This window comes from Rhea pennata, chromosome 5 (genome assembly GCF_028389875.1).
Source record: "Rhea pennata isolate bPtePen1 chromosome 5, bPtePen1.pri, whole genome shotgun sequence".
In the NCBI taxonomy this organism is placed as follows: Eukaryota; Metazoa; Chordata; class Aves; order Rheiformes; family Rheidae; genus Rhea; species Rhea pennata.
Window position 1 is genome coordinate 1,442,884 of NC_084667.1, and position 23,483 is coordinate 1,466,366.

Below are 23,483 nucleotides of genomic sequence, written 5' to 3' on the forward strand. Positions count from 1 at the left end.
TAAAGGAAGCTGCAGTTCTTGGTAGCAAACTTATTTCATTATTTTATTTTACAGACACTGGAAACAAGGAAGCAGTCAACCAGACAAAATCAAAATTCACACTGCTTCATTCACTGCATACCACTTCTCTGGACTGAAGGACAAACAAAGCTTTGTCCAGCTAAATATCAGGCTCAGAAGTCTATAAAGTTAAATTTATCAGTAGCAGTAACACTGGGGTTAAGATATGAGGAAAAATATCAAGAATATCAAAGACTGTGCACCAATTCAGATATCTCCAACATATAATTAAAAAATAGTTTATTCATTTGAGGAGGGATTTATAAATGTGAGTAAAGATGATAGCACAAGTACTGTTGGTAGCACTAGTTCTGACCAGGTATGAATTATCAAATATATCAAATATAAGGAGCTGAGAAGACAATCTAGAGCCAACCGTGAGATAGGCACCAGAGGAATACCTTCCATCAAAACAAGAGATGAAATCATGGAGGTACACAAACACAAGCCTCCATGCACTTCATGATATTCCAGAGGGCAACCAGAATCTCCAGTAAAGACAGCAAACAAGTAAAGGCTAACAAACTCACGGTGGAAATATGCAAGTTTCTGATGGAACTATGAAGACCTCAACTTTCTCATTTAAGCCTTTCAAAGAGGAAGAGACCTTTTAGATTAATTTAAGGAAGAAAAGTAGAGCAACCTAGGATTCAAGTACAGTATCAGAATCTAGTTAGGTGGGGAATAGGAGAGTCTTCTCATTTACCTTATGTCCCTATTTGGAAGGGCTCACCTCTTCTTGCACATCATCCTACAACAGCAACCTATGCTGTTGAGCATCACGAGCCACTGTTCCCGGAAGGTCATGCTCAGAGGACATGGTAGACTGAACAAATAACAAAGGCTATGGAAAATCTAAAGAAACCATAAAGTTACTTTTCCTCAACATAAGTTTGATAAGGTTAAGTGCTGCTGAGGGGTTATTCCACAGAGAGAAGTCTGACCATCAGAAATCCTGCTTTCATGATGAGTACAGGAAGTAGCTCTTCGAAATCCTGAAAGAACTTGTGGAGCAGAGGGACAACATGATTTCTGGCACTTGTCGTTCAGCTTAAGTGAGCAGGCTAGGTCTAGAGTTATGGTTGCAGCACTAAGGTCAGTATATGACTGGTATGATGAGAATTTTTAGCACTCATTCCACACAAAGATGCCTCAGAGAATATGGAACAAATTGGAATTTAGATTTCTTTCTTCTAGCAATGAAAGCTTCTTCCAAAGACCAGTCACTATTTTCCTTTTCTAAAGTGCAGTTCAAGACACCTCAGGGCTGAGGGGTGCAACTAGGCAGGTCATCTGCACACTGATTATTTCTGAAATTGAACTTACAGACTTCACTGAGAGTTATTTTCAGAAGTGAGGTAGCTGTCCTCTCTTATCATATGGTTTATTTAACACATATGTAACACTCGCCTGGCGGATACTCTACATGCAAGCAATGAAAACAGCAATGATGCTTTCTAGATTGCAAAACTCTCACAACACAGGGTTTGAAGAAGACCAGCGAGAATAGAACAAACAGAGCAATAACCTGAAGAAAAAAAGCAGTGTTCAGTAGAGAATAGTCATCTGAGAGCTAAAGCCTAGGAAAATAGGAGGAAGTTCTGAAGGACTGAAAATGCTTAACAGGGAGTCAACTAAAAAACTTGACACAGTTCAAGTCAAAAGGTGAGAACACGGCACAGACCCTTTTTTTAATATATGTGGGGAAGAAGCTTATGAATGTTTCTGTAGGTATAGCTGAAGCAAAAAGTCACAAAATTTTCAATGCTTTCACCAGTGAACCACAGTGTGAAGGAATATTGATAAGCCTTGGAAGAAGAAAAATGACTTTCTCTGCCTCTCATGCAGTGTAGGCTGCATGCTGTTTAGACAGAGAAAAGTAGAAATGTTTTAGTCTGAAATAAAATACCGCCAAGGATCTTACCTCCAAGGATACAATTTAACCAACTGCATCTATTTTTCACCTACTTTAAAGGAATTGATTGGATTAGGCAGTGCTAATAAAGCAATATAGACACGAGAAGCAATGTAGTGTTAAGTACATAAGACACTCATGATTAACTTGTACTTCAATAAACTCCAAATAGAAAAAATTTGTTTCCATATGTTTGTGGCTTATCCAAGTACGCTTTTGTGAGATTTGACTAAGATCTAAGTAAGGATTTTTCTTGGTTCCTGGTCACTTTGCTTAGTTTTGTTCTTTGTTCCTGGAAAATACAGGTGTAAAATACAGAGTGCAGAACTGATCTGAGATACACATTACAGTAGTAACACCAGCATGTTATTAATTTAACATAAGATTAATTTACCTGAAAGGAACCTGGCCTTGTGCTTGTATTCTGTGATCGAGGAGAGTCCTGTGTTGAAATGTCAGGGTCAAACTCTTTCAACTTCTGTAGCTGTTCTTTTTGCTCTCTGAACATGAATCACACGGAAGTGTTATACGAGCATGTAGCTTAAGTGAAAACTCAAAAGATTAAAGAAATCAACATTCACAGTGAAAACAACATATTATAGTAGTGTTAAGGGCCAAGTCCAAGGAAGAAAAGGATATAGGCAGCCTCTATATAGTCAACACTATGATTCAGAAATCCCCTGGGGTTTGCACCCACCTAACCATGGAGGTATTACATATATAAATGGAGATGGTATATATAAAATATACTATCTGTCTCCTTTTTTGATCATAACGTTTCTTTGTGACATTTAGCTCTCCTTCTGTGCTTGGCCAGAGCCACTCCACTTTGACAACAAAGTCCAAAGCTGGATTTCTAGCTTCTGCCCATCCCTGCCCTGCAATCCAGAAGGCCAATGAAGACGAGTGCCTAAGTGCTCTCAGTGACTTCACCTGGGCTACACGCTGACAATACTTAAGCCAACATAAAGCACAACATAGATTCTGACATTTAATTTCAAAGCACTGATGTTAACTTTTGTTTGATTGTTTTGTAAACCCAAATACTATTTACTATACAACCCATACATAGTCTATAGAGCAGAGACCAAGACCAGTAGTGAATAGTAAAATCACCAGATTACAAAACTCTGTTCAATATGACTTCCCTTCCTTTCAGTTCTTTGTTAGCACCTTTTCATCTATTATTGCTACTACTTCTCTTTTCATATTAATTGTGCATATTGAACCAGTGCCTAAGGAAAACAAAGAATGGACTCCTCTATAGTAAGCACAACGAGACCATCCTGACTAGCAACGTATCTGCCCAATGTTTAACGCAACGGGAACTCGGCTCACAGATAAGTGCCCCAAGAGTACAAAGAGTAAACAACGCAATTGTGAACGCTCTTCTATATCGTCTTCTTTACACCTGCCTTTGGTGTTAAGACAGATAATAAATCCAGAACACCATGCAGCTCAGAGTATGCTGCCTTATATGCAATAAAAGCAAAGCCAGGTGAAGGCTTTATAGTCTGAGATGAAAGCAGTTATGCACTGGATTACTGGTATAAATCTTGGCTCAAAAGAACTGTAAGTTGGTTCCTTATTTTCAGGTTACTCCTACTGTTCAGACTGGGACCAGCCACTTAAAAGAACCTGATGTTTCTATGTTTAAACATTTCAGCCCTTAATAAATTATTAAGTTAGGCAATGATTCCCAAACTACAGACCATTTGTTTGTTGTGTTGGCTTGCAGTCAATCACATTAAACAACAAAATATATTCCTGGTAACCTGAGGACTCACAATAAAGTTTCAGCTCCTCAGGAAGTTGAAAATGATCTCTTTATCCAAAACATTTGGCAAACACTGCTTTATAACACAGGTTTCACTGTTACTAACACCTGCGAAATTAACCCAATTACAGTGAAAGATTAAATTCTTCAGAATAACAGTTCTCCTATCCCTTTTTAAAAACATTTTTTTTGCACTTCTGTGTGTAACTAAGACCTTCCATATGGAACAGAGGCTTAGCTTTCTTACTCGCCTGAAAACAAAAGTTTCAAGAAGAGTGGAAAATGCCTCTGCACTTTCAACATGGTTAAATATAAATGTAATAACGATTGTAAACATTCACTGTAATCTACAACATAATTAACCATCATTTTAGCATAAATATCTTGCTCATGAAATTAAAACCCTGTCTTTTCTAGGTACCAATCCTTAGCTATCTCTCAATAGCTTGTGAATAGGTTGAAGTATATGAATCTCTGTTTCTAGGGTGCTCCCTCTCTTCTTTACAATCTCCCCTGAAATCTCCTTTACTGAAAATAGTGCAAGAACTGTATCTTTCCAGTTTTCTTATGAACACATTTAATGTTCTGTGAACTCAAACCCAAACATTTAATGCACCTATACCCATGCATCAAATCACAAAGAAAACACTTGGTTAGAAAGTATATGCTCTCTTCCTTCTTATATTCCTCAATTTACTGAGCCCTATGACACTGCTGATATTTCTTTCAAAATAAATAATAGATTATCCACTTAAGTATCTACTAAAGCTTTAGAAAGCCTAGTAGCTGCTTTTTAAAATGAGGTATTGGCAAACTCTTGCATTCTAAGTTTGCCTTGCATTCATCTTCTCCTGGCTGCCTATCACCACTATTATGTTTCGTCAAACTTGACAAAACTATTCACTCAGGATGCCAGAGTTCAGACGAAGTGCGTTGTGAAAAACCAACAAACCAAAGCTCGCTTAATTAAAGAGTGAGCAGTATACAAAAATCAAATAGATCCCATTTTGTGAAAGAACCAGCTTACTGTAGATCTTAACATACAAGTATTAAAAAGCAATTATCAACAAGCTCTTCTGAGTATAATAAAAAGAACAGTCAGGTGATACAGATAGATCTATTCTTGAGAAGTAACAAACATGGAATAGCCTACGTGGAAGGGGGCCACTGCTTCTTTAGTTAAGGAAAAAAGTCCATCCACAAAAGCATTGATGGAGATACTCCAAAAAACTAGTTCCACATGAGCTCCTTTGATGATGTTGTGGCCAAAAAAAAAAAAAAAAAAAAAAAAAAAATCATCCATGGGGGGGGGGGGAAGCACCCACAGCATCACGCTGTTCTGATAGCTCCACTTGAGATATTTAATGGGACAGCTGTTGAGGGGGAAGAGAACACACTTCAGGAGCATGAGCAGCAGAAGCACCAGGCAACAGGCTCTCGTGGCATCTAGCTTGCAATTCCCATTACTGAATAAACATCCAAAATGGAGGTTCCAAAGTTTGCTAAGGTCATGAGTTTTACAAGAGTAAATCAGCACAGTTTTTTCTTCCAATAAAACAGTGAATGTTATTTTCAGGCTTGGAAAAATATTTGAGTAGGTGAGACACAATGAACTCCTGGAACTTGAAACGTTTGTGGTGAAAGGTGTCTCAGTCTAATGTTTTGTTCCACATTCGTCATTCGTTCTCCCAGTATGTAATGTGCGCTTCCCTACAGGGAGCCAGTGTCATACTAAATGCCAAAATCTTCACATAAGCTTTTGATAAAAAAATCAGAATAATTTTTTAACAAAAGAGCCTTAAAATTGGTATTTTTTATATGTAAAATATAATAAAACAAGAGAACATCTATAAATGTGTATTATGTTCTCTGAAAAAGGCGTGAAGAGAACACAGAAGAGAACACAGTCAACAATTTAAAAAAATGCTCTGAATCTCAAAGGCAGCCCATTCCTGAGAAGACTTTGAAAGCTTCATTCACATCCAAATTGCTGGAAGGGGTGGTTAAAGCTACAGTATGACTGACTTGCCAACTTACGAGCTGAAACTGTAGGGAGGATTCACAGTCTCAAGGAAAGCTTGGGACATCAAAGTTTACCTACTCCTAGTCAAACAGTGTATTTAATTTTCATTGGAAGGAAAGAGGAAGATAGGTCAGAAACACAAGAGTCAACTCATTACAACATGCTAATGCATCACAACAAACTTTTATCACAAAGATGTCCAGAAGGAAATTAGTCCCCCCTCTCAATACCATACAACCAAAGTATATCAGCTCAAAATTCTACAATTAATGTAGTAATTATCAAAATGGATAAAGAAATGAAAATAAACCTACTTAGCAATTTTTATTCCCTCAAAAATGACAGGATTAGACAACTCACCGAAGCATTTTGAGCTCCTGGGCAGCCTTCAGAATTATCTCATGCTGTCTTTGGCTAAGGACCATCACTCCCCCCAGTGACTGTTCAGAGTCCAGGTTTGAATCTGTTCCCAGTATATCAGAGGAATGTGAAGGTGGAGGAAGGGATGACTCCAGCTGATCATCCAAAGGCCGTAATCTGTCTACGTCATCTGGATACCATCTATCAGACAGTCGTTCCCTCTCCCAATCAGTCCTTTCAGGAAGATAGTCTTGCTTCTCCCGCCATGTGTCATATCTCTCTGGATACTCTCGAACCCTTATCTCTCCCCTATCTCGCAGGTCTCTGTCATAATGATCCCTGTCCCTATCCTCCCTCCACCTATCTCCACGGTATCTGTCCAGAGGTGGAAGAGGTGGCAAAGGTGGTAGAGGGGGGATATCCAACTCACGGTTCCCCATTTCTCTATCATCCATAGGTCTCATGTCCCAGTCTCTATCCCATTCTCTGTCTAAATCTTGATCATAAATATCTGAGGATCTTCCAGTCCTGTCCAGATCTCTATCTAGTTCTCGTTCCCTTGGCTTTTCCCAGTCATCCCACCATGAATCTCTTCTGTCGTGATCAGATGATAAAGGAGGTAGTGGCGGTAGAGGAGATAGTGGTGGCAATGAATGATGGGATGGTAACCTGTCATCTCTATCATAGGGATCTACAGAATCATCATGATATTCAGAGTTGTGCTCTCTCCAGTACTGTTCTCCTTCCCAATCATCTAATTGTTCATGCTCCAAAGGAGGGGCGTCTTGATTATCTAAAGGAAATTCCTCCTGCATGCTCTCATCTTCATGACTCCAAGGACCCCTGAGCGTCTCAGCTCGATGGTACGGAGGCAATTTGTCTGAATCGTCTCCTAGGTGAATTGGTTTATCTGTATGGCCTGTTTCAGACCTACCTGGTTCCCTCTCCCGGCTATCTGCCCGCCTGACAGGGCCCCTCTCCCGACTACCTGCCTGCCGGACAGGGCCCCTCTCCCGACTACCTGCCTGCCGGACAGGGCCCCTCTCCCGGCTGCCTGCCCGCCGAACAGGACCCCTTTCTCGGCTGCCTGCCCGCCGGACCGGCTCCCTCTCCCGGCTGCCCGCCCGCCGGACCGGCTCCCTCTCCCGGCTGCCTGGTCGCCTGATAGGACCTCTTTCCCGGCTGCCTGCCTGTCCCCTGTCTCGGCTGCCTGTCCGCCCAACTAGCTCTCTATCTCGGCTAGACATAACCCTCTCCCGGCTATCTGACCGTCCAACCGGTCCCCTCTCTCGGCTGCCTGATCGTCCATCTGGCATTCTTTCCCTGCTGCCTGACCGCCTGTCTGGCATCCTCTCCCAGCTGCCTGCTCTCCTGAACATACCCCTGCCACGGAAGGATGCCTGTCTAGCCTGTCCTCTGCCTCTGTACATATACCCTCTGCCACGGCCGTCATCCATCCTGCCCATTCCTCTGCCACGGCCGTCATCCATCCTGCCCATTCCCCAGCCACCGTCCATCCTTCCCATTCCCCGGCCACCGTCCATTCTGCCTATCCCTCGGCCGCCCATCCCCCTGCCACGGCCCATTCCCCAGCCACGGCCATCTCCATACCCTCTGCCACGGCCATCATTCAGTCTGCCCTGTCCCCTTCCTCTGCCTACTGGTCCCTTGCCTCTATCTTCGTGCATAAATGGCCCTTTCCCTCTGTTTTCTGGTCCAGGTAGGCCCTGATTACTATCTGAAGCAAGCAATTGACTGTCTGTGGAATTCAAATCCTGATCTTCTGTTACAGGGGTTATCACACCTCCTGCTCTTGTAATACCTGACTGCAGAGCTACAGAATTATTAGAAAGGGATGTTGGTTTCTGGTTCTGAATTGGTGTAGTAGTTGTTGTGGACTCTTCTACTTGCTGGTTAGGATCATGTGAACTCCATGTCCACTTTTTAGGAGGGTCTGAAATAGTTTCTTTGACTTCAGGTTTGGATGGTTCCTGCTCTGTGTTGGTCAGGTCCTCACTGGGCTCAACAGAACCTGCACCTTTTGCATCAGGAGCAGACTGAGTTCTATTCAGAGTCTGCTGATTGCCAGCTATGTCTGTGAAAGGCTCTTTGTTTTCTGATCTTGAGTCTGCTTGTGAATGCTGCTGTCCCAAAGGAGGCCTGGGTCCTCTCCACCGTGGACCACTAGGTCGGGACCCATGTGCATATGATGTGTTTTGGGAAGTATAGAATTGTGCTGCTGGTCCTCGTGGGATAGTCCCCCACCTACTTGAAGAATGTCCGTCTGCATTCTGTCGGTCAAAACGTGACCTGTACCCTTCTGAGCGCTGGGAGTCAAAACGAGGCCCCCTCTGTCTTGAGCCTTCAAATTTCTCATATCCTCTTCCTCGAGGTCCATCAAACCTACACATGAAGTAATGGTAATTTTAGTCAAGTGTGTATCTCAAAAATCTTCCAAAAGGCATCTTTATCCTAGAAAATCACTTTTATATTCTGATGTGCCTTAGGATCAAATCCTACTGAACCAGTACAGAAGCACAGAGACATGGTCGTCAATTTAGTACTGTCCAATGAAGAGCAGTTTAAGCTACTTGTGGACTATGCAACCCTAAAAAAGAAACTTGACTTATTTCTCAGGATTGAAATTTGACTTGTAAGGACAGCTAGCAAGTTGATTTGAAAAAGGCATTCAACTTTTGTTTTACAAAACTTTTGCAGAACTCAACTACTTCTGTTAAACTTTTTTGATACTGTTCAACAAGCCTACTTAACTACAATGATGAACATAACATAGAAAATCTATAAACACAGTTCTTTCAGGAAGTGCAGGAAATTATGATATTGCCCAGGTCTATACAAGATAATGTACCTAAAACAAATATATTTTTACTTCATCACTTTTTGAATTCCTTCTGAGAGCACTTATAACAATTGTGACTTGAATATGGGAAACAGGCAAAACAGCATAAAGAATAATTTGTACAATCATATTTAACAAAGCCCATCTAGTTAAAACCCCAGTTTTTAAAGCATCAGTTCAAATACTTTTTTACATAGTAGGCTAGAAAGAATCAAATTCATTTTATTCCAAATACAGAACTTATACCTGAAGCTGAATTACTTGGATGTTTAAGACTCACAATTGAGTCTTATTGGATACGGATTCCTTATTACTCAGTTACCAAAACTGGTTGAATGGTTGCAGAATTTTCTGTATTAATATTAGAATTAGAATTTTCTGTATTAGTGAATATTTTACCAAATGAGATCATTTACACAACCTTGAAGTGTTTTAATAATTCTAATCTGTGAACACTTCAACACAAAGCAGAAAGTACTTTTAAACCAAATTGCCTTTATTTGGAATGAGAGAGAGAAGCTGAAAAGAATAGGAGGAAAAAGAAGAAATTACAAAGTGCAGTGGTATAATATCTTCAATTTTTTTTTTTTTTTTTTGAATTATGTTTGCAGGGTCAACTTTTGCATGGAAGGAACAGGTAGGAGAAAAGGTCGAACACGGCAAGAGGTACTTCACTCCTGAAACATGGAGAATTAGCTTAAGCAGATTTTTTAGAGCTTCTTGGGAAAGGTTCATTGCTAAAAATGGGCAAGGGAGCGTCTTTTTATATATCTAATCATTATCTGGGACTTCTTAGCTGACATAGTAGCAGGTAACACAATTAATATTAAAATATCCCAAGTTCAATCAAAAATTCATTAGAGAGTTGTTTTATAATACCTATATTGAGAACAGACAGTAAACATGTTTGGGAAGGCTTTAATAAAGCTTTAGTCTCTTCATGCAACCAAAATGCTGGAATGCATGAAGGTAACAGTAATTAAATACTGTAAACATGCTCAAAACTAAAGCTGTTGTAAGCACTTTCTATGAATTTTTTATGGTCCATAGCTCACGGTCACAAAATCCAGCTCTCTAAACCAACACACATAAAAGACACACAGTAGCAAATCAGAAATACAGTCTGTTTCAGAACTGTACACCAAAAAACAGGACCAGAAACATTTTTTTAAACCATAAGGAGATTAAAAAATTATTCCAAGTTATAACAGATTCATTTACACTACTAGCAATTCATGAATTATTATTCACTAAGAATCACTTTGGAAGCAAAGAAAAGGAAATAAAGCAACATGAAAACATGATTGTAAAATCTAGCAGAGCTTGAAATACAGAAATAATTTAATGGAATGACAATGGGTTTTTTTGAATCAATATGCATCACATCAACCAGTCTTGATCAGACAGAACTAGATGTTGGGTTTTGCAGCCTGCAGGCTTCTAGTCTGGAACATGTATAAATCAACAAAACAAAAACACCCTTACCTAGGACCTCTGGGGCCTTCAAAACGTGCTCCTCTGGGAGGATCTGGAAGCAATCCACCTGATCTCACTGGTTTATCCTGCATAGTAGGTCCATGTGTTGAAGACACTGCAGAAGAGGCTTTCAGTTCCACAGATCCTCGCTCAGATGAAACAGAGACAGTTTGTTTACTAAGGTGAACTTGAGATTTTCCATGGTCTGAAGAACCGAAAGATGAACTTACTTGAGAATGATAAGATGAATGATAAGATACAGGTGAACTAGCTATTTTTGATGCATAGGTACCAGGGGTGGGAAGCAGAGCTGGCCTTGGTGTCTCAGTAGATTGACTGCCTTGAGAACTGGATCCTGAAGGGACAGAGGAGTTAGACAACTGAGGCCCAGAAGAAAGAGGTGGGGGGACCAGTGGAGGTGTAGTTGAAGGTAAAGTAGGAGGCATAATAGGAATGCCACCTTGAGCAGTTTGAGAATACGGAACAAATGGAGGTGGCAGCGAAGCATTTGCAGGGTACTGAGTCTTCAGGTTTTGGAGTGAGTTCACTTTCTCCTGCAGATGAGACTGGGTCACCTTCATCTGTTCATCCCATGCTTTCCATTGTTTTTCATACTCCTGAAGCTGGTCTTTGTGAGGGTAAGTTTGAAGTTGATGCTGCCATTGTTGGTTCATTGATCGCTCCCAGTCTTTATGAAGCTGCTGGAACTGTTTCTGCTGTGCCTCATAATGTCGCAGCTGCATGTCCACTGACATTGTCTGCAACAAAAAGGTGGGAATTTGTTCAGCAAAGCCTCCTTCAAGCAGGAAATATCTTTCACTATATGCAGATACAAGCACTAATATCCCACAGGCTTGATTTCATCTGAGATTTTTAGGGGTTACTCTATCAGATTTTTTTAAAACAAGGGAACAGGCCAAGCTACAAAGAGATACTTAACATACAGATTCCCCCAAACCAGAAAAAGTTGACTCAACTATCTAATACCAACTTATGGTACCAGAGCAGCATTCAAATTCTAATTAAATACTTATAGATTGTTAATAGTTATATTCTTATCTAAGCTTGTTTTTATTTTTTTTTTTAATTCTTACTGATCATTTACATCAAAAATAATGTGCATCAGTGATTTCTTTAATTACTTTAACTGGAGATTTTTGGCATCTATCTTTACTTCATCACCATCGCATATAATTATTTTTATACTACATAATGTTGTAAGAAAGGGCACTTTACCCACTTTACCCATCATGCAATCATCTGATTACCTGATTTTTTTTGTGAACTATTTCTCTAGCAGTAAAATGTTCAAAGCTGAGCAAATTCAATATTGTGCGCATATCGTGATGCTCAGCTCGTTCCTATATCACCCAGGTATATCTGAAAATCTTATGCCAAGTACAAAGTCTTACATTTCTTGTCCTATTGAAACTTCACCCAGTGACTCTCAAATGTTTTTTTTTAAGTTGAGTAAGAGTAGGAAAAGGGAATATAGACTCCTGCTCACGCATAAAAAGCAGCTAGACAAACGAGCTGACCATGACAAATATTCAACTACTAATTTTTCAGCAGATCATGAGTGTTAGCTCATCCAGGAAATATATCAAATACTATCTTCTCAGTGGTTCACCTGTAAGTGTGGAGGCTGTTGCATAATCTGTTGATACTGTTGTACTATCTGCTGCAGCTGTGCATGCTTCTGCATTATTCTCTGATACTGAAATCCAACTCGATGGTGGGGATGCTGCTGCCATTGAGCTGCTGCTGCTTGCAACTGCTGTAATCTCAAATCTTCTTCAGGGTCATCAGGAGGTTCAATATTGAGCTAGGGAAAAACGCAAATACTATAAAAAGGGAAAAAGGGGAAGGCCAATGGTATCCTGGGGTGATTAGGAAGAGTGTTGCCAGCAGATCAAGGGAGGTGATCCTGCCCTGGCTGGTGAGGCCTCATCTCGAGTACTGTGTCCAGTTCTGGGCTCCCCAGTACAAGAGAGACGTGGAGCTACTGGAGAGAGTCCAGCGTATGGCTGCAAAGATGATCAGAGGGCTGGAGCACCTGCCCTATGAGGAACGGCTGCAAGAGCTGGGCCTCTTCAGCCTGGGGAAGAGAAGACTGAGGGGGGATCTGATCAATGTGTACGAGTACCTGAAGAGAGGGTATCAAGGGGATGGGGCTAACCTCTTTTCAGCTGTCCCACGTGACAGGACAAGAGGCAATGGGCAAAAACTGACCCACAGGAAGTTCCATCTAAATATGCGGAGGAATTTCTTCACTGTGAGAGTGATGGAGCACTGGACCAGGTTGCCCAGAGAGGTTGTGGAGTCTCCTTTTCTGGAGATCTTCAAGTCCCGCCTGGATGCAACCCTGTCTAACATGCTCTAGGTGATCCCGCTTGAGCAAGGAGGTTGGATTAGATGATCTCCACAGGTCCCTTCCAAACTTACTGATTCTTTGATTCTGTAAAGCCCCTTCTGTCAGAAGAAAAAAAGTCCCCATTTGCAGGAACTTTCTGAGCGTTTGTTACTTTGTCACTCTATATTTCAGTGTTTTGGCCACCCAGAACTGCTGAATGTTGATTTTTATTTCATTTATTCTTAACATGAATAGTCTGATCTAAAAGTTAGGCTGATGGGAATTAGGACTTCCATACATACACAAGCTACCTACAGGTAAAAGATTACTGCAGATCTGCTGTTCCGTTATTGCCCATAGTAAATTTGAGCACGCTGCACTTTTTCATGATGAGGTGAAGTATTTCCAAGTGCATAACTTTTGCCACATGGTAGGAAGCTGCACACTGTTAGTCAGTGAAGCACAAGCTGCAGGGTAAGCTATTACTGTACAGTATCTGTTCAAACATCAGAGTCAACAAGCAACATCCACTATATTGTAACTGTCATTAAGCACTCTAACAAAAAATACTCTGTGCAAAGTTCTTGACTTTCAGACAAATTATAAAACACAGAGAGGAGACAGAATTAAGGGAAAAAGAAAACATGACGTCTAAAATATAACTTTCCCTGATGACTGAATGCTTAATTTTGCACTTCATAATCCACAATGCATTTCTTATAGTCAAAGATGACAACGCTGGAGAATATGCAAGTCAAGGTCAGTGTGTGCGTATGATTACATACATCTACATATGAGGATATATATTATTTTTAATTAGTACAGACTTAAAGACTGTTTTTTTAGATTGTTTACCACATTTAGTTATCATTAAAGTGTACATGAGGATCTGATAGAATTACTTTCCTGCTTTTTGTTTTTTCTCAGCTAGCATAACATAAGGAACAGCATCTCTTTACAAAGCCTACCTGCGTTTCACTGGACGTAAGAGAAGACTCATCTTTGGAAGCTGGAGGCAGGGACTCGTTAAGTGGAGAAGGTTCAGACTGCTGAGCTGAAGCACTCATTTTCCCTTCTTCAGACTTTCTCTGCTCAGGTGTATCCTTCACCACCCCTGGGCCTTTCATTTGCTGCTGTCCCTGAGCATGGGCCTTTGCCCTCTGCTGCAGGCTAAGCAGGTGTTGCTGATACCAGTATTGCTGCTGTTCCTACAATAAACAGAAAATTTCTAAGACAGACAGCTTTCACAGGAAAAGACACGAAAATCAATTCAAGACAGTCACTAGAATCATGCAGAAGAAACATACTCCAGAGAAGTGCTTAGATCTGAGAACTCACTTCATCATCATCAATATTGCAGTGAGTATCAAAAGATCTTATCAAAATTTAGACACGGCTCTGTGAGGCATAGTACTCCCTGGAGAATTTATTTCCTATCCCAAAGAGCTTACAAGTAACAAAACCAACAACAAAAAGCAGAAAGATGGTTAATAATAAACCAAATTACTAGAAGCATGTGACAGGTAACACAATTATTTTTTGTGCTTTTTATTCAAAAATACATTTATTAAGAGACTAAATTAGGTGAAATGAAGGGGAAAATGGAGAGACGTACAAACAAGGGAGCTGTAAAAAGGAAGAAATGTGCAAAACCAGAAAGAGTATGAGCAGAGAATAACACACATCAAGTAGACTGAAAATGAAAAGTAGAGAAACTGTGATGGAGAGATCTGGGTGAGAAGGGGAGGGAGAAAAAAAGGCTGTAGAAAAAAAATCCCAAACAGCAAACAGAAAATAGTGAGAGTTACTTATAATCTGAATTCTGATTAAACTTCACTTAACAGCTGAAAAGGTGAACAGATACAGCAATGCCTAAAGAAGTAAGAAACTGGTTAAGTTTTCAGTTTTACATATTTTAGGCTAGAAGTAAGAGTACTCCTGGCAGATGGCAGTAACTTCAAACCATTCTAAGTGTGAGCTGCCACCAACATAAAGAAGGAAGAATATCTCAATGCTTGTGGGATGGTGCATAGTAAGAGATCTGAGTAGGGACCTATGGTTCACTACAAGAACTATCAGGTATCAAATGAGACTAACAGGAGAGATTCAAAACAAGCTGGAGGCAGCTCTTCAGCCAACAGAGTCTTCTGCTGCGGAACTCCCCAAAACAAAACACTGCAAGTGCTGAAATTCTGTGCATTCAAGATGCAGCTGCATAGGCTCATGGAAGAAAAATGCACTGACAGATTAAAAATAAAGACACCAATCGTGATTAAGGCAGTTCCTGAAACAGAACTGTTAGAGGGCAGTGGGGAAGCATCACTATACACTATTAAACTCTTCTCCAGGCATCTGCTCTTAGTCACAGTCAGTCACTGACAAAGACAAGATCAGATGAAGGTCTGTGCATTTGGTCTGACCCAGTTTAACCATTCTTATGCTCTCATGTCAGCCTCAGTGACTTTGAGATTCTGTGACTGCTCCACATCTTTCACATCCTCTTTGTTTTTCTTTTCCATACAGTCATGCACTGTTAAGAAAAAAACCTATAAAAATCCCACTCAAAAACAGAAAAGAAACCAAGAGAAGAGGATATTTGAAAATGCAAGTGTGATAACAACACTAGTAGGTGTTGTCTGATGAGATTCCTCAAAACTTCAGTTTCAGTCCATTCGATTTATTTTAAAACAGGTTTAAAAGAAGTATATGAAGTTTAAGCTTCCTCTAAAAGCTTACCTCATACTCAGAATAGGAGTGATGGTTTCTAGTGGTAACAGTCTAGTGGACATAATTTAATGTGCAGCTGTATTTTTTAAAAAATACTTCTGCAAAGCTGTAACTTGAGATGAGGTGAATGAAAGGAGAGGCTATACTCCTTATGTTCATCCCGCAGTAACTTCTGCCAAGAGTCTTTGTAACACAAATAGGACTCAGAAAAGCTCTGATGGCTTTGGCGCAAGGCGTGCACTCGAACTTCAGCATGGAGCCTCTCAGAAACCTCCAACAACATGCTGTAATAAGTACTACTTCTATATCCAACACCAGGGAGGAGCTTACATCCCCAGCCCTGCAAAAGCGGATTCAGTGATCCCTTTGAAAAGGCATTAGAAGGTAATCTAACATGACAGTGCTGGATGTTACGCTTCTAGATGAATGACTGAGAAGCACCTGCCCCACTGCGATGGAATTCTCATCACCCACAGATCCTTTTTGTTTCCTCCTCATTCTAACAAATGGATAAAGGGCTAAAAATCATACGATCAGTAGCTCATACAAAACCTTTAAATACTGATAATATCCTGTCATGTATTTTTCACTGCAGATAAAGTCAATAATACATATATATGGCAGTTTCTAACTGAAAAGCATGAAAAATGTAAAAAAGTAGATTTCTACAGCTTAGTCTGAACACATCAGAAGCATTAGTAGAGTAGACTCCTGATGGTGAAAAGTGCAGCTATCTGAAGGCTTCTGGTCTCCTCAAGATGACTGCCATTCTTCTAGTCCAGAGGATCACAGTCCTTAAATCTAGGGAAGGTATCACCGTCAATACGTGCCTTCTGCTCTCTTTGGTTGACCAAGAGACTACTCCTGTCATGCGGAAAACACTGAACTCAGCACTATCAGCTCCTGACCAGAGCACATACCACCAAAAACACAACTCTGAAACACGTAAATCAGATCCATTGGAGAATCCCAACACAGTGGGGTCTGTGCATGTTACAGTGGCTTAACGTTCAAGCAAGAGGAGACAAAGACTCAAATTGCAGTAACATGTCATCTCCTCTGCTGTCTCTTTACTCAGTTCTGCAAGCCTTTATACGTTCCAGTTCTCAGCACTGGTCCTATAGGCTAGCAGAGAACGCTGCTGTGTTATGGCCTAAGGTCACCTAAATTCATTTTGTTCTTGTTTTTTTTTTTTAGCACTGACTCTGGAGACGTTAGGCCATAACACAAGGTCTATTCTGCAGGACAACAGGCCCTTCCCCAGCAAAGACAGTAAAAGAATGGTTTAGCACCCTTTATAAAATAGGGAAAGGATTTTCAAAAGTGCAGCAGTCTGGTGAAATGTGATGTGGTGAAGCTAAAATAGCTTTAATGGAAATATAAAAACGCACACTTACGAGTATGTATCCACCCACACATTTGTTTACTACTCTACACAAATAGCAGTATACAGTACCTAAATTTCAAGTGCAGGATGCCACAGGCATTTCAACAGAACTTACCAAAAAATGTTTCTAATGGTAGAGAAACAAAAGAATGTTAGTTGTTCTAACTGTATACTCATATAAGAAACTAGGCTAAATTCTCAATACCGCCATGGAGAGCGATATACTATTTTTAGAAATGAAATGGAAATAATACAATATTAATTAATGATAAATTGCATAGTATTTTCTATGTTAGGAGACAAAAAACAGCAAACTATTTGGCTGCAGCCATTGTTATTGTGGGATGAGAAAAGAGAAAATTGTCCTCTATTATCAATTAAAAAAAACTTAATAATACCTTAAAGGGGACAGAAGTTATAGTATTTCCCTAGTCAGCTTTTAAAATCACTAGTAAGAAGGCAGCCCTAAGCTTTGGTTTTGCTGTTGCTATTGTGTAAGGATCTACTGCTCAAAACCGTGTCTCTCATTACAGCCAAAGACACACAAAATTGTATCTTTTAACAAAGGTCACCAGCAAAGTACCATAGGTCTTTTAAACTAACACTAAATCAGCACGAGTGTCAACAAGTGGCTTAAGCTGTATGCATAAACATTTATAAACCAGAAAATGTAAATTTAGGTGATGCTTTTCAGCTAGTATTTTGTTTCCTCTATGGGTGCATTACAGTAACGCATTAATTGTGATTGTTCTGGAGAGAAGAGAATGTTTGAGGAACAATTATATACTGTAAAAAATTTTAAACATCCATGGAATTTCAGGCTAGTTCATGATGAGTATCTGTAAAGGGGTAGAATCACAATTTCTAGTTTAATCTTCAGTTTAATAATTTAAGAATTCAGCAAGCAGCCTCAACACTGAATTAACATCACTTTCTACTTCAGATTTCTCAAACTTTTTGTTTTGTCACCAAAAAAACTGAATGAGTCCCATTGCTATCACTGTAAAAGATCAACTAGTACCTCAAAAACCCTTACAGAACTAAGTTTGTGAACTAAAAGCACCATTTTGGTTGAGAGTGATTAACTGAAAGGTGCAAACTTAAAAAGATAACATTTGTGTATGTATTCGCACAATGATGCATGAACATAATTTAAAAGGTGTCCCAGAGATTAAGTACTTTAAAACGTTTGTGATCTTGAAATGATGCTATGGGATTTTTGCAAACTTAGCTTCAAATCAGAATCCTAGGATCAAGTTGCCAAAAACGTGTGTCGTAAACTTATAAAGATGAAGTGTATTAACTTTTCTGAACACACACTTCAGCTTTGTTCTTGCAACTGGGGCTGCGAGAGCTGGGCCTCTTCAGCCTGGGGAAGAGAAGACTGAGGGGGGATCTGATCAATGTGTACAAGTACCTGAAGGGAGGGTGTCAAGGGGACAGGGACAAACTCTTTTCAGCTGTCCTGTGTGACAGGACAAGGGGCAATGGGCACAAATTGAAGCACAGGAAGTTCTGCCTGACCGTGAGGGGGAATTTCTTCCCTGTGAGAGTGACGGAGCACTGGAGCAGGTTGCCCCGAGGGGTTGTGAAGTCTCCTTCTCTGGAGATCTTCAAGGCCCGCCTGGATGCAACCCTGTCTACCATGCTCTAGTGACCCTGCCGAGCAGGGGGGTTGGACTAGATGATCTCCAGAGATCCCTTCCCACCTTACTGATTGTATGATTCTATGATACAAGCCAACCTCAAAATCATGCCTCAAGGCATCTGGACCAGCTCTACGTACAGCTGAGGACCTCAACATGCCTGTCTTACCTTAAGCAACTGGATTATCCCTAGCCTAATGAACAAGCTCAGTGGAACTACTCGCACTGAGGAAGCTAAACACTTGCAGAGCTTCTGGCCCTGATGTACACATAAAAGCACGAGCGTTAACAGCAAAGAACACATTTTTCACCTCAAAAGCATTTCAGACTATTTCCCTCAAAGTCTCCCGAAAGTTTGCTCAAGAAGATCAAACTCGAAGACGAGTAGCTCAGAACGTACTTCCACCAAACGCTCTAGGTAAAAGCCGACCAGACGCCGCACTGGAAACACGTGTGCGGTTTTGCCCGTGTCTGGCAGACCTAGAGCGTTTGCAATTCTACGCCAGTCACCAGGCGGACGGAGCCCTGCAACACGATCGCGGGGGGAAAGGGAAGGGGAGAAGTTGCTGAAAGCGAGAGGAGCGGAGCCGCGGCACGGAAGGGGCGGCTGCACCGGCACGGAGCCGGCGAGAGGCGAAGGGCCCCGGGAAGCCGCTCGCCCGCGGCCCGGGGCTCGGGGGCACCGAGGGCCCTGCAGGCGCGGCGCGGCCTCACCTGCGGCGTCATGCTGGCCGGGTCGGGCGGCGCCGCGCTCGGTGCCTCGCCGCCGGCCGCCGCCTCCTTGCCCGCGCCGGGCGGCGGCTCCTGCGCGGCGGCGAAGGGCGGCGGCTGCGAGGGGGAGGCCTGGGCGGGCGGCGCGTAGGGCGGCGGGTGCGCGGCGTAGGCCGGCGGCAGGTAGGGCTGCGCGGCGGCGGCGGGCGGCGGCTCCAGGTAGGCGGGCGGCGGCTCCGCGAAGCCGGGCGGCGGCTGCGAGCTCGGCGCCCGCGGCACGTAGGGCGGCGGCAGCGGCGGGGACGGCGGCAGGTAGCCGGGCTCGGCGGGCGGCGCGTAGGCCTGCGAGGGCGGCGGGTAGGCCTGGGCGGCGGGCGGCGGCGACTGCGGCGGCGACGACAGCTCCATGTCCATGGGCACCGGCGAGGAGGCCGCGGGCTCGCCCCACTCGCCGTGGCCCGGCGGCGCCTCCTGCCCGTCGCGCTCCCGGGCGGCGGCGGGCGGCTTGCGGGCGGGCGGCGGCGGCTCGCGGTGGGCGAACTGCTTCTGGTAGCTGCGCACCGGCGGCGGCACGGGCGGCGGCGGCTGCTGCTGCTGCTGCCACTCGGCGAAGGAGGCGGGCAGCGGCGGCGGCGGCAGCCCCGGCGGCGGCGGCCCCGGCGGCGGCGGCGGCCCGAGCAGCACGGACTGCAGCTGCTTCTGGTGCATCTGCTGGAGCTGCTGCAGCTGCGCCAGGTGCTGCTCCTGCAGGCTGAGGAAGCCCGAGGTGCCGGCGGGCGGCGGCGGCGCGGAGGCCCCGGCCGCGGCCCCGGCGGCGGCGGCGGCGGGCGCGGGGCCCGGCGGCGGGTAGCTGGGCAGCGGCATCGGCGGGACGGCGGGGGGCGGCACGCTGGGCGGCGGGATGGGCAGCGGCGGCGGCGGGATGGAGGTGGGCGGCGGCGGGTAGTGCCCCGCCGCCCCGTACAGGCCCCAGGCCGGGTACATGGCGGGGGGCAGCGGGCGGCGGAGCCGAGCCGAGCGCGGCGCTTCCACAGGCCGCGGCGGCGGCGGCGCGTGCGGCCCACGGCGCCTGCGCGGGGCGGCGCGCCAGTCCTCCGGGGCAGTAGAGGCGCGGGCTCGAGCGCTAGAGCGCCAAGCGGCGCCGCTCGCGACACGCGGCGCCCCCAACCGGGCAGCCGCCGCTACTGCGGGCGGGGGAGAGCACGGCAACGCGGCACATAGAGAGGGGCGGAGGCCAGTCTAGAGCGCCGCTAAAGCACTTCCCCCCCTCACCGCCAATCGGCTTGGGCAAAAGAGAGGCAGACGAAAAAAGGAACAGGAAAGATGCTAGAGCGCCGCTCCGGGGGAGGCTGTTGGTCTCCATTTTGTTGAGGCGGGCGCCCGCGGGGTCCTAGCGCGAGCCCGCAGGGGCGGGGTCAGGCCGGCGGCGGCGGCCATGTTTCCGTGCTGCCTGCGGCGGGGAGCGGCGAGCCCCGAGCCGAGCCGAGCCGAGCCGGGCTGGGAGGGAGGCCCGGAGCCCGAGCAGGACCCGGGCGGCCTGCGGCGTGGGGCCGCGTGATCCCCGCCGGAGGAGGCGAGGGGGGCGGTACACCTGGCGGGCAGAAACGGAGGGAGCGGTGGCAAACAGGCCGCGCGACGTCGCCTCGCTCCCCGCGGAAGCGGTTCGACTGAGGAGCGGGGAGACTTCCCCTGTGTTCCGCTTGCCAGGCTTAAGCATGCGATAAACACGCCAGCATGTTCCGCAGACGGCAAAGGTCCGTGCGCAGTGCTGCGCTGCTGCGGCGGAAGCGAGCGGCCAGGGCCCGTTAAATGCGGATTTCCAGCTGGACGGTAACGCTTGGCAGCTAGTGTTTCGGCCAGCAGCGCAGCGGTGCTGCGCGGTCCCGCTGCCTGGCACCCTTTCCAAAACACTCCAAAACACTATCTGTGCAACTGTCCGGATGCTCAATTTCCAGGTCACTGCCGGGAAATTACGGATCTGTGGCCAGTGGGAAGAGACAACTGTTGGAAGAAAAGTCAGTGAGAGATGGTCAGGAACAAGTAAAAGCTCCGTCCTCTCTGGTGGAAAAGCTAGCCTTGGTATTCATTTGTTGTTAGATCCCAGGGAGTCCATTGCGGTGACGCACCATGCAAACACGGATCTGTAAGAAAAGAGGAGCTCGCAGTCGATTTATAAAACACAAACCCTTCCTTATGAAAAAATACCTTCATTTGCTTGACACGTCCAGAGCTGTTTCGAATTCTTTACTATCCTTTTCTGTCTAGAGCGCCTCCATGAAGATATAAATTCCAGATAGCATTTGCACTTCTAGATCACTGTCTCCTATGCTTTCTCCACGTTTACATCCCCAAGCCCTTCGGGCCAGTTTACTCACTGGCTAAGCACTTTTGAAAGTCTTCTCAAAAAAGAGAACTTCTTTTGCAAACATCCTTTGCTTTATCCTCCTGACTGACTGACTCTGAATGAGGGTTTTTTGTGACCAGTTTATTCAGAGCTATTTCCTAACATCAAGTCTCTCACAATATTCTTGCTCTTTGCTGTGGTTGATCAGTATGGTGAAGAAATCTCCTCTCCTATGAAGCAAAAGCAGTATCTGTACTCAATCATTTTCAGTAGCAATTGTTTTCCAAGCTGTCTCTAGGAGGCCAAAATTAGGTATGATTTCCAAATAACTTGACAGAGGTTAATGTTGATACCCAAATCTCTTGATGCAAACAGTAGTGTTGACTCCTCCCCAACCAAGATACTTTTATTAATTTTACCTGACATCACCTTGTCCCAAAGCCATCCTTTTTATCCACATTATGCCTTCTTGTTCTTTTACAGGTCTGTGATGTCATTAATGTATGTCATCCTGCTGTTTTAGTTCATTTTTTAAAATAGCACACGCTCTTTGACACTTCCTGCTTCTAATTGCTCTTCTACTACAATTAATCTATTCCTGGATTAGTTAGTGTCACAGTTGGGATTAGTTTAAATTCCTTCACTTCATTTGCTGATAACATTTAATGCAATATAATTATGGTGCAGCAATCTGATACTTCTCAATCTTTGTTTGACCAAACATTGTCTTTAAATGTTCATGGTAATACTTACATTTAGCTCAAAGAAATAGGACTTTGGTAGACAGGAGAAAATTTGTTTGTTTGTTTGTTTTTTGAAATGTACAATTACACCGTGAGAGTCAAATCTCAAAGATAAAAATTCAACTCTGATAGCTTGAAAGTGGTTTGTGCATTTTGAAAGCATCAGTATGCTATATTTCAGGGATGAATTTACTGCAGGAATGAGACTGCAGGAAGCAACGAAATCGTGTGAGGGGCAAGTCTGATGTGTTGCCAAAATTTCCTGCAACATCTCTAAAAGCAGGGTGTTTGCAAGAAAGTTATTAGCATGTTCATAAACAGAAAATGATTATTGGAGGAGAGGCATTATCTTCATTGTATGCTGCCTGACATGCAGAGTTTGAGTCCAGTTACTCTCTGCAGTCTAGACCAGTGTAAGACATTACAGGATAAAGCTCTGTTAAAGTTTGGAAATTTTCTTAAATACACCAAGAATATCAATTTGCAGTCCCCCTTTTACTACAGTTTAACTCCTGTACTTTGGCCAGGAAGCACACTACTGCATGTTGGTCCCCCCCCAGTGACCCTCATTTTCTCTCTTGCCTCCTAGTCTTGAAACAATTCTCCTCCCCCCAGAGAAGCAGAGATGAGAAGTTGGCCTGCAAATGAAAGAGCAACAGAGAAGAAACGAGAACGTAGAACACGCCTTCGGGAGAACAGAGATGACAGAGCTTTGAAATATTTTTTCCACTGCACTTCTCCATGCAGTTTCACCATCCTTTCTCTCTCACTTGTCTGATGATTTTCTTCCCATGTTACTGTGAATGCTCAAGATCACTGTGAGGCAGTTTTATTCTCAGCCATTGCTCGGATTTCCCCAAAGTACTCAGCTCCCAGCCCATATTAATACTTTTCACAGTTTGACACCTTCCTTTTCATGACACCTGTGGAAAGGGTTGAGGCTTTAAGATACGTAGGTGCCAAGCAAACAGGATGGAGAATGTCTCAGTCCCAGAAAGACCCCCAAGACCCCCTACCACCAACCTGTACATATAAGGAAAAGGGCTATGCTGCCAGCTGGTGCAGTACCAATACCCTGTGAAATGATGCCACCAACACACC

At 43.9% G+C, this 23,483-nt stretch overlaps 1 protein-coding gene across 8 annotated transcripts in view; it reads right to left on the bottom strand.

Moving 5' to 3' along the window:
* YLPM1 (YLP motif containing 1) overlaps window positions 1–20,326 on the bottom strand; it is a 39,151-nt gene extending 18,825 nt beyond the window's left edge. For all 8 annotated transcript variants that reach the window (XR_009958470.1, XR_009958469.1, XM_062576153.1 and 5 more), the window contains exons 1-6: window positions 19,299–20,326; window positions 13,793–14,032; window positions 12,102–12,296; window positions 10,481–11,229; window positions 6,136–8,538; window positions 2,370–2,475 (exon numbers count right to left, since the gene is read on the bottom strand). Coding sequence is in view for 6 of the 8 variants with exons in the window: in XM_062576153.1 (XP_062432137.1) it covers window positions 2,370–2,475; window positions 6,136–8,538; window positions 10,481–11,229; window positions 12,102–12,296; window positions 13,793–14,032; window positions 19,299–20,279 (4,674 nt within the window). In the remaining 2 variants the exon portion in view is untranslated. The remainder of the gene's footprint in view (window positions 1–2,369; window positions 2,476–6,135; window positions 8,539–10,480; window positions 11,230–12,101; window positions 12,297–13,792; window positions 14,033–19,298) is intronic.
* Window positions 20,327–23,483: the final 3,157 nt, after the last annotated feature.